The following is a 14,325-nucleotide window of genomic DNA, read 5'->3' as shown; positions in this document are numbered from 1 at the left end:
TTCACCAGTACAAACCACTTTATTCTGCTTCTCAACACAGAGCAAACATTTCCTTTCTAAAGGAATGGCAAGTTTTAGAACAGATTCATCCCTACTCTAAGCATTTAAGTCAGACTGCCCAGCTAAGTGTCTGAGGCCATTAGTCCTCCCCAAGTCCCTTCACAGTCAATGGAGAGAAAGAGAAACTCTCTGGAGGGAAATTCAGGATTGAGAAGACTACAAGAATATGAACACTATTAGCTTTGAATACTGCACAGAACAGTAAAAACTTACAAGCAGTGAGGTTACTGCAAGGAAACTATGGCTAATGAAGGCTGAATATGCCCATCTCTGTTTCTAAACAAGATCTGGACTTCAGGGCTCTTTCTAAAATTACTCAGAATGGAAAGGCTGAATTTAGCTCCCATCCATCACCTTATCACAAGGATACAACCTCATGCTTCCTGCCACTGAGAATCTGGGAAAATGCAAAATTCTACTTCTTATCACCAAATCATAATTAATTTCTTCTTCCTATTTTGCCTTACTTGAGGAAAAGAAGAAAAAAAAAAAAAAGAAAAAAAGAAAAGCCTTCCTTGATAGATAGCTAAATTTATGTCTTACCAAACTGAATGTAAATGCAAGAAACAGGAAGCTTTTACTTGGAAACTGGAATTTCAAGCACTCAGTGGCAAACAATGAAGCAGAGAGATAAAGATGCAATGGCAATGGTGGGGGACAGACCTGCCAAGCTTCCTGCCCACGCTGACTCAAGAGCATGTGTCCTACCATGATACGGACCGGCCACACCGCTTGCTTTTATTTTGGTAATTGGTATTTGTTCCTGTGAAAACCCCTATAAAAACAAGTCAGAAGACCAGACAATAGTAGACTCTGGCCATCTCTTATAGCCAGATCTTTTACTTAACACTTTAGCAAAAGATGTAATCAGCAGATCTTTGTCCATTTATACAATTCTCTCTGCTGCAATGAGGATTGTATTACACTCTCCAGCACCCGTCAGATCAGAGCATCCAGTCTTACCCATCACTTCAAGAGATTGATCTGATATTTGAAAGCACATTTGCTATTATCTACTTCAGCCCTTTGGAAATGACATTACACAGATACGGGGGGCAGGCAAATATTGCTGCTCTTTTATTATTCCTGACGTTCCCTTGCTTGTAATATCTGAGAAGTTCCCAGGTCAATGGGATTACTTTATCTTCCTCCCGCCTGTCCTTTATCTCCTCCCTCACCCCACAGGTATCCATGTCCAAATGGGACACTTCAGTGGGGGGTTTGCTTGACCCAGGTCACTCGAAGGTCAAGCTTTTCACCACTTGCTAATGCAAAGCTTCCCCCAAGCCCTACTAACCCCGGGGGTCCAGGGCACCCCCTCCCCATGCACCCCTCTCCTGGCTACAGGGCCAGATGGAGAAGGCAAATGCTCCTCAGTGAAGTTACAGAAGCAAAATCCTCCCCATATGGAAAGAGGAATATGTTTTGAGTTTTTAAATAAACAAAGCAAAAGGAGAAGCTCCTGAAAAAATCAGCTCAGCAGAGACTTTATTCCTGTACTAAACTTGAAGGATGGGAGGCTTAACTAGTTAGGAGCAACTCAGACTATATTTTTGCCTACCAGAACAAAGATCAATTTTTATTTAGATTGATTTTAAGATTTACATGCGAGAAATGGATAAAATTGGATCAAATATATACTAAAACAAATTGTTGACTCCCATGAAAGCCAATAAAACCAAAACAAATTTCACAGATCTCATCTACCAACATTTGAGATTTGCTTTATTTCATTATTCTGTATATATTTACGGAGCAGAAATTTGCTTAACTCTTTTCCACTTTTCTTTCAGCGAAACAATAAGACTCTCTGCAGAATATTTTCGACTTGAATATTATCACCAGGATAGCATATGGCAAACTAGCAGCAGGCAGTTTATCTTCATCCTCTTTGTAAGCTAAAATTAGCACAATGCTTTTGCAACAGCATATGATGTATTCAGACCAGTACGATATACCTAATACAACTTCAGATCCATCCCTGGCTAACCTCCAATATTCAAGTAAATTGACTGCTAATTTTAACAGAGTATTAATGTGTTTAGTATCAAGTTGGCATTTATCAACTTGAGAGGCATTTTTAAGTTTAATACTGTCATTTCACCTACACCAACTGCAACTGTAAATAAAATTTGTATATTGGTAACACATGGAATTTCAATTCCTCTGTACAAAGCAATTCTAGTTTATATTAAAACATTAGGTATGGAAAGCCAGGCTGTAACATTGCATAATATGCATACTCTGCTTTTCAGACAAACATGTTCCTCCTGCAGACTGTTAGTTGGTTACTTTATTGGGATTAAATTCAACCAAGTCACCGACATTATTTGGATTAAATTAAAGCAAGTCACCAACCCTACGTTTCCTGATGAGGTGGCTCTGCCAGCCCTCTCTGCTTGCCAGTCTGCTGTTCAGCTTAGTAAATCACGGCCACCTCAGGGGTTTTTTAGCTGGATTAAATATGTGGTGAGACACTAACATTAGCACCGCTTCCTAATATGTTTCTTGTAGCTGCAACACCCAGGAACTTAGCACAATGCTCCTTGTAAAGGAAATTTGAAAGGTTCTAAAAAAGCCCTATGCTTCATATGGGTGGTTGCTTTACCACCTTTCTTGCCAGGTTCACAGAATAAAAATGTGTAATAGTGGGAAGCACTCACATCCAAGCACGTATAGGAACAAATACACACACAAACTATAAATATTTATACACTGACATTCAAAGATTTGGTGGCTCAGCCTGCTCACCAACTGACAGAACAGCCCTCAGCTTTCCTACAGCCCGTCACAGAACTACAACAACACAAAACTACACCAAGTCTGTCCAATAGTTATACTGAATTAACGTCACCACTATTTTTGCTTTTACACAGCTGACCTCATGCAGAATTTTTGTGGGTTAGTCCAGACAGGTATCAGAAAAAGAAAACAGGCAGAATCCTGCGCAAAAGCCTCTCCTGGGGCATCCTCACTGCCACAGGCAGGATGAGGGGACAGGAGAGGATAAATAGATGCTTTACTACATGGGAAAGGGAGGAGGAGTACAGCATGAACACATTTCAATTCCACTTTGTTGTCTCTTTTCCCCCCTGCTGCAATTTGCCTGCATCTTATCCTCTGCTCTTTAGCAAGAGGCTGCCACACTGATGTTACAGCGCCCTGAAACTTTAACTCCATTTTAAATGATGACACTTTATTTTGAGCCGTTCAGTTAATGCTGACCCCATTCCCTCTTTCCCCTGCTTCAGGAAGGCAGTTGATGCAGAAGCACATGTGCTATAATCCAGGGGCCCAAGCAGGAGCTCCACAGTGGGGTTTCTCCCTCAGTGCTGTGCCAGGAAGTGAGAAAGGGAGAAGATCCTCTTGGCACAGCAATAAGACCAACAAAAGATTCTCCATCCTACAAGCCTTGCTTCCGTGACCTTCACTCGCCGACCAGAGAGAGCTAAGATATGCCTTCTTCGGGGTCCACTGGGACGCTACAGACTCCAGAATATATTTAGCATGCATCCATGTGACACTGCTATTCAGAGCACTGGGGGAAGATTTTAAGAATCAGTTAGGTTACTTCCACCACCATTAGCTCTTTTCCAAGGACGTAAGTGGTGTCTCCTAGCAGGTCTTCTCCTGCCCTTCTGCAAAAGATGAACTCACAACCTTGAGACAATACACAGCATCCAGGTTGCAAGGGCTGTCTCTCTCCTGAGGAACAGAACCAGTCACAGGAAAACAAGGGCCAAGGGACAAGTATTTAAAAAGTCTATTCTGCCTGCATTATTTACTTATATGCTCTTTCTTCTTTCCCACACTTCCACATTACACTTCTGCAAAGGGCAACCACAAAAAACTGACTGCAAACTCTGTGCTTGATTTTAAACACTCAAGAGGAAGAAAATAAAATATATTAACAAATACTTACAATGGAGTAATATTTATAATATATAAATAAATTATATGTATAATCCATGGCCATTAGATGCCAGAGGTACCGCCCAGCAATGAGGAAGTTCCCAAGCTGCAGAGGGAGACAGGGTGGCAGAGGGCCCTGGGGTGTTAGTGCCTGCCCTGATGTGACACTGCTCCCACTGCACATCACTGGCCCATCCACGCTCTTCCACATCTTTCCCCACCTTCCAGACCCAACCAGCAAAGGTTCAAGCGTGTCAAACCAAAGGCTACACGGAGGAGGTAACACGGCGAAAGAGCCAAGCCGGAACAGTGCCGGCACCAAGAGCACCCTCATTCAAAGACCTGCCAGAGCAACGTCAAACATTTGCTTAGTCACAGCCCTAGAATCCCACATCAGCTCAGGTAGAAGGGATATCAGGCCTCTCCCTCTGGTATTTCACATGGCACCAACTAGTGGGTCACCAGGCCAGTGAGAAGCGGTCCCCGGTGAATTATACGGTGATAGGTCACTCTGATGCTGCCACTGCTGCAGGGGCTGCCCTGATTGCTCAGAGAAAGTCCCCACCTCATTCATGAATTTAAAATTAAATTTAAAAAAAAAAAAAAGGAAAGAAGAAGAGTAAAAAAGCCTGTGTGCATCCATGTGCTTAGAAAAAAATTATGTCAGCATCTTACAGCGTTGATCCTATTAATTAATCCCTTGAAGAATGGCCCTTCGCCCACAAACATATAATGTAATGCCGGCTTAATCTTACCTAAGAAAAATACAATGCAATAAGATTACTAGTCTGACTCTGCTAACTGTTACAGCACTGCTTAATCCTGCATTTTGGTGCTTTAACAAGCTCCTACAATACTGTACAGAGTTTATCAGAGCAGTTGCCAAGAGAGGAAGGACTTATATTTTAAAGAATATAATTCCACTGTCTTTTGTGCTTTTTATGTATTATGTTTATACAATGACTTTCATCCTGGAAGATCTCAAAGCCTATTGCCTGCTCCTGTTTCCACTAAAGTCTTCCTTTCAGGTTTCATATTGGAGCAGGATTAGAAATAAATAAATATATATATGGGGGGGGGAGGTTATAGCAGGAAGATTTGCTGGTGCAGGCACTCATTTCTTCCATTCCCCAAATGCAGCTGGGAGGGGTGACACCAAATTTGCCCCCTCCTCCTGAAAACCTGCAAAGGAACTCATGTGGGACCTTGCTTTAAAAAGTGAGTGCAAACATAGCCTATGAAAGCATCATTCCCCTATTCCTGCAATCACTTTGCCTTCATCCTCAGGCTCTATTCCCACCAGCACAGCCCCACTCCGGCAATGTGCACCCACAGCCACACGTTTCCCAGTCTTCTCTGGTTATAGACACATTAAGCTTCCGATGGAATAGGAGAAGAAAGCTCTGCTCCCTCCCTGTAATTATCAAATCAGCCCGAAAATGAGGAAGAATTGAGAATCCTCATTATAGCACATCATAAAACACGGCGAGGTCTCATGCTCGCTGTATGTTATTGGCACAGTCTGCCAACAAAACTTTACAAAGAGCACAGGAATGCACGTTTGCAGAGATATTAAAGTCATAAAAGGGGAAATTTGTATTTTATTTTCCCACAGCCTAAATGAAGGTGAACCAAGCAAATTTGGCAAAGAGTGCTAGTCAGATGCCATTTCCCACAGCAGTGTGGTATTTTCCTCTGGGAATAAAACATTTTCCTTCAACTACTGTTTATAACTCTTATCAGTTCAACAGCAATAGAGCCATCAAGTCCAATATCTTGTGGAAAAAAGTCAAGGTCAACAAGTACTTGCATTTTCGTTTATCTTTAGTGCAATTGCTACTGACATTCAATTGGGTAATAAACATGAGGACTGTCAAATGCTCTCAGCAAACAGGTGATCCAAAAGCTATCAGAGAGAAAGAGGCTACCGCCAGGTAATCAAACAATTCTGTTGCAACAATTATGATTTGAGTGCATTCATTTACAGAAGCAATCACCTGTCAAATTTGAATGAATAGCGTCAAACCATTCCCACCACTGGGGTAATAAGGGCAAGAAAATACAAGCTTATGTCTACTTTCTTCCCAACAAAAGCATGCTGGCATTAGCAATAGCCATCAAAAAAGGATAAATTAAAAAAAATCCAGCATCTTAGTTCCTGAACTGAATTATAAAAAAATTATTTTAACATAGAAACTAGAGGAGATGTGTCCAAGTAACTCGATCTTGTGTCAGTGTCTCCCGTGAACAATAATGGGTGTTTAGGAAAACCCTCTAGAAAGAGGGGGTACACGGATGCGGCTCTGCCGCAGCTCTGACAATCAGCACTTGGGCAGCTTCCTGAGCCAGTGGTTGCATCTGGACCAGGGTTTTTAACAGCCACAGAAGGACCGATTTTTCCATGAATTGGTCTAATCTCTTTTTGCCCGCTGTTGACCTCCTCAGCGCACTGTAGCAATAAGTTTAACCCAACACATAAAACATTTTTGTATGTTTTAAACCTACTAACACTCCAAAAAGCTCATGTGCCATGAACACCCACCCTTACTTCTTGCATTATGGGACAAGCACCCACTTTCTCCGTACACAACTAATTTTAAGGACTTCTCTTCCAACCTTAGTCATCCTTTTGTTTTCCCCTCACAGCATTTCACGAGAGAGACAGGAAAATGGTTTGTGCCAAGCAGCCCAATGGCGCATCCTATTGCATCACTAATCCAGAAACACGGCATGTTTATGGGTTTATGCTCCTTGTGATAAAATGTTTCTCAAAAGAAACATCTGAAGATTACAACTTTTGGTTTTTTAACTTCCAGTTTAAAGAAGTCAATGACACACACCTTAAAGTCTCACTCTGCCTGCAGCAGATAGCAAAAGACTTAGCTGAAACCACTAGGACCTGGGAGGTAAATGGGGACAGAGCTGGTGCCCTTAGGATGGAAATATTAAGATGGCCTCTAATATGGGCCATATGGGAAGCTCATTGGCTCCAAGCCACCACAACATAAGTGAAAAACATCCAGGATGCATAGGACACAAAAAGCCACATCAGAATAAAGCAACTCTGTTTCTAAATTAAATAATATCAGCAAGCCTGAAAACACACGACAGGTATTGCTAAAACGGGGAGTCTTGGACACTAAAAACTTCAATTTCTACAACTTCTTACAACCAAACTTCTCTCTACCCCATCCAAGGAGGAAAGAAAGATGCTCTTCAGTCCTACAGAGGAGCTTTTAGGTAACAGCCCAAGATGCGATTTAGCAATGTGATATTTTCCACCACTGTTCCCTGCTCAGCATATCCAAGATCCTGCCCTGAGTAAGACACCTGCTTTTGTGCAGACACACTTTGGGGGCTGCAAAAGCCCTGCATCACTGATGGGATGCTCATTCCAGGGTCAGGACCGTGTTCTTAAATACACATCTATGTATACGTCAGCTTGCGCAGCCACACAGATGTTTAATGGGCTAGACATTTCTAAGTTTAGAAAAACTTGCCAAGAAAATAGGAAAAAAAAGGAGGGGGGAAAGGACTCCAGCACATGGCTTTTGCTGCTTGATTACAGATAGGCTGAGAAGTCAGGAATATTTGTATTTCCATAGCCACTTTAAAGGTAAACAGTTTCCGAACTCTTTTTCCCTCCTTCTGCTCTGCCAGCGATGGCAATAGCTTCAGCCTGCAGGATCTGCCTCCTGACGTGATCGCCTCTCTGCTCCCTTCCCAGCTGGAAGCTTTTCCTAAGCAAAGACTGGAAGTCACATTAAACCGTGCTGAAACGGTTGTGCTGGTTTTGAACTGCTTATTATCTCTGGGGGCTGACCTGAAAAACAAGTTGGTGCCTAGACAGAGAAATTCAGGTTTCCCCTGAAAGGCAAATGGGAGGAAGGAAGGTTTTTTTACAAGGAAAAAAATTCATTTACGATGATGTTACCCACAATTTAGGCAAAACAAGCAACATTTATAAGTATTTTAAGCTATCTTTGCCAAAACAAAAAGAAAAACGCCTGTTAATAACAGACATTTAAGCTAATGCAAGCAATTGAAATAAATACTGACACTGGGAACAGATTAATGCTCAAATCACGACAGACACCCACTTCCAAGAGAGGAGTCACTCCCTTTTACCATAGTGGAAGTGTAACCCTGCCTAGCTGAGCCACAGAGGCTGAATGCTGCAGAAATCTAACTTTAACAGCTGAATCAGGCTGATGAGACCAAAAAAAAAAAACAAAACCAAAAAAACCCCAACAACAAAAAACCTAAACCAGAAGGAGGAAAAAACCAGTTTCACGCCCCCCGGCTTTAGAGCAGAATGATAAATTGACATCATGTTGTTATGAGCATAATCCTCAACTACTCAATCACTGTTAAAAAATAAAACATGATTCTGGGGAGATAAAAATAATTAATGCTGGTGCTGCTGAAGAATACACACCTACACGAAGAGTTTCAGATAAATATGGGCCTGGTTTAAAACTCGTATCTCACGTCAAAGGAAAAGGGTACAGGTGCTCACGTTGATTTAAAGCAAACTGAGCACTGCCCGCTTGATGGAAAAGCAAGAAAAGAAAAGGGGATGGCAGAGCCTCAGCCAGAAAACTGATACTGCTCCGTTTTCAAACAAGCCTATTACGCTTAATTCGGGATTCACAATACATAAAGCACCAGAAAAAACACAGGGAGCAGCCCCTGTTGACTAATGCCCTGTCTTTTCTAATCGAGGGTCACATCCAGTCTAACCGATCGCATGATAATGGCATCAGAAAAGGTCAATCAAAGACAAGCCGAAGCTTCCACTGCCTGGCTGACCTTCGGAGCTTGTGACAAATTGCTATCAGTCAATGTCAACTAATGACAGCGGCTCTTTGGCTAATCAATTGTTCTAAAAATGATCAAGAAAACTACTCGCAGGACAGCTCATTTTCACATCAATGCCTGTGAAGTATGAAAAGCTCATTTTTTTTTGAGTTTTTAATAAGCTCATAAGTAAAGCAGTTACTTGGTAACAGGGGTCACCTTAGTGAAAAGACAGAACCTTTGTCTGCCTTTTACATATTCTTTTATTACCATATTATAGTAAAAATATGCCATGCCATTACTATGCCAGAGAGCTACATAATAAAATAGGTAATACTTCATACTTTTTTTTTTTTTTTGAGATAAATACTTCTGTGGTTTAGGGGCCACTGTTTGGATGTAAATAATTGTCGATATAGTCTCCATGTATTTAAATGTAAAGCAATCACCACCGGCACTCAGGTGACATGTCCACTCATTACTCACCCAAACTTCAAGTGACAGAGCCAGTAGTGAAAACCACGCTGCAAAATCCAGTGGTGCTGCTGGGAAGTGAAGGTCTAACAGCAGCTATTTTGTTCTTAAACCCACCCACCCCATGTGAGCGCAACTTATTCCAACTATTTCCGACAGAATTCACATTTGGTAGGAAAACCGCATGCTCCGAAACCCCCTAAGCCCTGCAAAAGCAAACAGACATTTCCGCCCTGGAAGGATTCTGCATGTAAAAGCCAACGTGGAAATGCACACAGGCTTGAGCAGTGGGAGATATATCAGGGTTCTCCCTGTACAGCAAAGGGGTGACTGCAGATTCGTCCATCTCCTCATCCCACCTGCCTCTCCCAGCATCATTTTCAGCCATTTCTCAAAGCTTCACAGCCAGGCCACACTCAAATCTGCATTCATGCATAAAATATTACCAAAACAACAAACCCACACTGGTCTAAGGCTTGAGAAGTGCAAGCACAACGATGCTTTGCTTTTCCATGAGGAGAGCATCCAGCAAAGGACATTGCAGGGCATCACACCACATGAAGCCATTTGAGAAGACGCCGCGTTGGGAGGGAACAAGGAGCCATCGTTCAAGCACGGCACTGCTTTTCACTTGGGTTTGCCTCTTTACTTGGGTGACTCCCAACCAGGACACCTGTACTGCCAGAAAGGCTTTACCCCAAGGAAAACACCCGTCACCAACCCATTGGCTCCCAAAGCAATTGCCCACCTCACCACGGAGAAGGAGTGGGGGGTGGAGGGGAAGCGCTAAACAAGAAACATTAAAACTTTTGTTTTCATCGGAGAAACTGCCAAGTGACAGCAGTTTCAGGTTACACCCTAAACCTGCCTTGCTATGGTAGTTTTTCAAATTAAAATATCTTCTGTGGCCTCAGCCACTCTCAAGCCGTCCATAGGCAAGAAAGAAAGGAGGCAGGGCAACACTTAAGCTCAGCCATAATTGGAAGTATGTGAAAAATGAAGTGTCAGTTCGGTCAATAAAGGGCAAAGGTGAAGGGGAACTGCAGCCCAAACTCGGTGCGAAATGTGCTCATTAAGACACCCAATCCGCGGGCTCCTGCCCACCTATCCCATTAGTCATCGGCCATCTGACCGCTTCAAATGCCTCCCCGCTCTTATTACTTTTCTTCTCCCATGTTAAAAAAAAAAAAAAAAAAAAAAAAAAAAGAGGAGGAAAAAAAAAAAAGGAGAGCTGGTATATAAATCCTTGCTCAGTCATCTGGAACATAATGTGGCCCTTCTCTCCCCCTCTTCCCAGCTCTGCCGCCTGCCTTTGCAGCCTCCAAACAACCGCCTGGAGATTCCCGGCAATAATAAACCCGATTGCCTTTTTGCCTATAGGTTGCTCGAACTCCTACAAAAGCCTGGAAAAAAATCCCAACATTGCAGCCATTGATACATTTTTATAAAGAAATATCGCTGCTTTCTACTCCTGGCTTGAAGGAGCAACAATTATTTGGAGGTTAAAAAAATGTTTTGAACCCAGGCTGAGGCCTGGACAAAAAAAGAAAATGGGAAAGAAACAATACGCACAAATAGGTGACACTGATGGATTATTTTGCTTTTTCTTTTAAACCATGTAGGAGAGCTAAACGTGGGAAATAAAGAGCTACACTCTAGATTAAAAGTGACTGTACCAGGGCTTTGTTCAGCATTTTCCTGGCCCCACTGTTTGAAAAACAAACAAAATAGATTTCTCAATACACCAAACTGGAATCTTTTCAAGTTGGAGGATGCAATAAGATAAAATAGTGCTGCCATGAGCTCTGCATCACTTGCCTGTACATAAGAATTTGCTTCTCTTCTTTTAAATAGAATTTAGCAAGTTATTTCTCCACTGCATAAATTCAGATCTCTTTGCACCATTTGGAGACAGACCTTCAAAGGTCCTTCCCGTTAAGTTCAGAGCAATGGGAAAACTTTTTCATAATATTATTCTGCATTCCTGTACTATAACTATCCCCTGTGATGACACAATACCAGGCCTTTAGAAGAGGTTGTGTCAACGTACTATGCAATAACATACCCTGCTGTTCAGTGGCACGAGACCCCAGAACAGCTTCCTAGCAGTTAAATATGGATTTCTACAATAGATCGAAGCAGCTGGGAGTCATTACTATTTACTAAGTAAATAAATTTACATGTTAAAAAAGACTTTAAAATGTCTACAGGAAAGAACATCTCTCCTGTTTTCAAAGGCAATCATTCAATGCGTGCTGCATATTATGACATAAATAGGTTAAAAACACACTTTGTAAGGATTTGTAGTGATGAGCAAGGTAAGAAGAAAAATCTCCTGAAAGTCCAAAAATAGACCTTAACATAGCCTGGGTTAAGGACTAAGGGAGAAAAGTCTTGCTAAAGGGCTTAAGCTTTCCAGTCTGTGTGCCTCTCTGAAAATGCAAAGCTCATACGTACATCCTTGTGATACTTTCAGCCAGGTTGGAAACCTGGCTCAGAAGGTGCTTTTACCTACCCCAACTAGGGAAGTAGGCTGTGAGGACAACCTAAAACCAGACAGTTTTAGAGGGTTTTATTTCTGGTGATCAGATTTGCCTTTTTTTTTTTTTTTTTTTTTTAAATGGCAAACGTGCTCTTGACAGATGGAACCAAAAGGAACTTTTACAAACTCCTAAAAATAGGGAAGCCCATAATATACTGAATATATGTCACGCAACACATGCATCTCGAGTTAACTCCTATGCTCTCAAGCACAAGCTGGGGTCCCCAGCCTTTCGCTGCCACCACTCCACAGCACCCGGTCGCTGTGGCAGTGCCATGCTGGCTCCTTCTGCTGCCAAGAAGAGCACCCAGCAGAGGTAAATACAGGAGTTTAACCACAGTGTTGCACTCCTAACATCAGGCCACAGAAGAAAACCCATCAAATCACAGCATTTGGAAATTTAAGGCAGTTGGGGACAGGTAGGATATTTGCTATCTTTTTCTTCTCTTCCATTTTGGTCCCTCAGGGTCGTATTGTTTTACTTCTTCCCCATAGGGAAAAGCTAAAAATCATGCTTTGTTTTTTGTTTTTTTTTGTTGTTTTTTTTTTTACCAGAAGGTGTACATGCAGCTGTGGGTGTACTTAAACAGATGAGATTCCCCCATAGTCTCAACCTTCAGACCATTTCACACAGACAAGACATAAAGCAAGGCTCAGCAAAACCACTGTTACCCTTCCTACATTCCTGTTCCTCAAAAACAATGGCATTTCCACAGGTGGCAAGTGGCCTGAAGGCAAGTCTTAGTAACAGAGACCTTCTGGACAGGGTCTCCTTTCCAAAACACCTTTCCCAAATTTGACCTGAGAGCTCCAGTTAGCAAATTCCCTCTTTCTTTTTTTCACTCTTCCCTAAAGTTTGAATGCAATGAACCTTCTTCACAAAACACACCTATCAAGCACTGGCAGCAATTCCAGCCTCAACAAACCACTGGGATTTGGGTAAAAGTTTCAGAACTGGATAAAGCGTCACTGACAAGTCCTTCTGCAGATATTTAGTAGCACTCAGGCTTTAAACTCACTTTACAAAACTCTTCCTGACTGAGTTTACAGCATGCACCTTGCTAGGAGCTGACCAGGATGGCGATGATAAGACATCAGATATGATCGGCACTCCAGACTACTAAAATGTCATATTTAAGAGAAAATAAAGCCTGAAAATTTTTTAAAAGTACACCAGGAACTGAGTATCTCGATTTCCAAAGCAGTCTAGGAGCAAGCTGGCAAGCCTCCCCACAGCTGTTTTGTCCACGCACATATCCACATAAACACACGCACATCCGTCTAATAAAAGGAACAGCCCTATCCGAGTACAAAAACCCTCTCAAAACACCATGTTTTAGTTCAAAGCCTATTTTTTTGCAGCAGCTTTTTCACCCTTAAAAAAACCCCACAGACTTAAAGTTTGCTCCAAAAGCAAGGGGCTATAATGAACATGTTGACACCACTTCAACTACAGCATTGTGAACAGCACCACTAGAATATATACGTATACATACTTGAAAGAAAAAAGGCCCCCTGAATTTATGTTGCATATCATTTTCCAGTAAAAGTCAGAGGTCAGAAGGTTACCAGTTTCTGCCTCAGCTCTGCAACAGTTTACTATTCCAGGCCCCATTTTTACTAGGCTGTACTTGCGATGAAGTCAGCAACTTTTCTTTAAACAATAACGAGTCTCGAATACTTAAAATTCTATAAAGAGATGTACGTTAGGTCCATGCATATAAAAAATTAAAATATACTGGTTTAGTTTAAAAACTAATCTTGTTAAATGCAGACTTTGCAATGCTAATCAGTACTGCTCAACCTTTTTTTGGAAACACAATTCCTTTGTTGTCTAACAGCACTTGAATGAAACATGATCATAAAACCAGATTTAAAAGTATATACCTATTGTGAGTTCAGAGTCAACTTCAATAAAGCACTCTCTTTTATATTCAGATTAAGGATCCTTTTTAAATTTTAATTGCATTAAATTAACACAAAATCCTCTGCAGTTGGTCTGTTCAGAAAAACTATGAAGCATTCAAACAGCTTCTTAGAAAAAAAAAATCCAGAAATTCAGCTTTTTAGATTTCAGAGTTTCTGAGACAGCACTGATTATTTGTAGTATGTCCCACTTCCATTGCACCAAGCTCGTTTCATACTCGCCCTGCTAAATCAGCTACTCTGGCCTGACACTCAAACAGAATGTTTTTGCATTCAATTAAATTGGAATTGAGTAAAAAGAAGTAAATAAAAGCATTGCTCAGGATTTTGTCAAATGGGCCAGCTAAAATCTCTCTTCTTTATATGCAGTGAAGTTTCGATGGCATCTTTGAAATATTAGCGAGCACTTCTACAATCTTAATTACATTTGGTTTTGAAGATTTCATCTTTTAACCCATTTGAATGAAGGAAAAAAACCCAAACCCTTCTCAATTCTTATTTTTATTAAGCATACTGCAAATTTGGTACATATGTTCCTCTAAAGTGTGCCTGCTGGCAGGGTCGAAGAAATAAAGATACCAATCCCTTTACTAGGAGGAGATGGAGAAAAA

The 14,325-nt window shown here is 41.4% G+C and overlaps 1 protein-coding gene across 1 annotated transcript in view; it reads right to left on the bottom strand.

Moving 5' to 3' along the window:
* The window catches only part of LOC108499181 (homeobox protein Meis1-like), a 67,613-nt gene extending 66,360 nt beyond the window's left edge, over positions 1 to 1,253 (bottom strand). Inside the window, exons 1-2 of the mRNA XM_017818765.1 lie at positions 1,200 to 1,253; positions 769 to 835 (exon numbers count right to left, since the gene is read on the bottom strand). Coding sequence (XP_017674254.1) covers positions 769 to 835; positions 1,200 to 1,253 — 121 coding nt within the window. The remainder of the gene's footprint in view (positions 1 to 768; positions 836 to 1,199) is intronic.
* Positions 1,254 to 14,325: the final 13,072 nt, after the last annotated feature.

The sequence above is a fragment of the Lepidothrix coronata genome, unplaced genomic scaffold (genome assembly GCF_001604755.1).
Source record: "Lepidothrix coronata isolate B3197 unplaced genomic scaffold, Lepidothrix_coronata-1.0 Scaffold71, whole genome shotgun sequence".
In the NCBI taxonomy this organism is placed as follows: Eukaryota; Metazoa; Chordata; class Aves; order Passeriformes; family Pipridae; genus Lepidothrix; species Lepidothrix coronata.
Note: the sequence above shows the minus strand (reverse complement) of the source record. Positions and strands in the feature narration are given on the sequence as shown.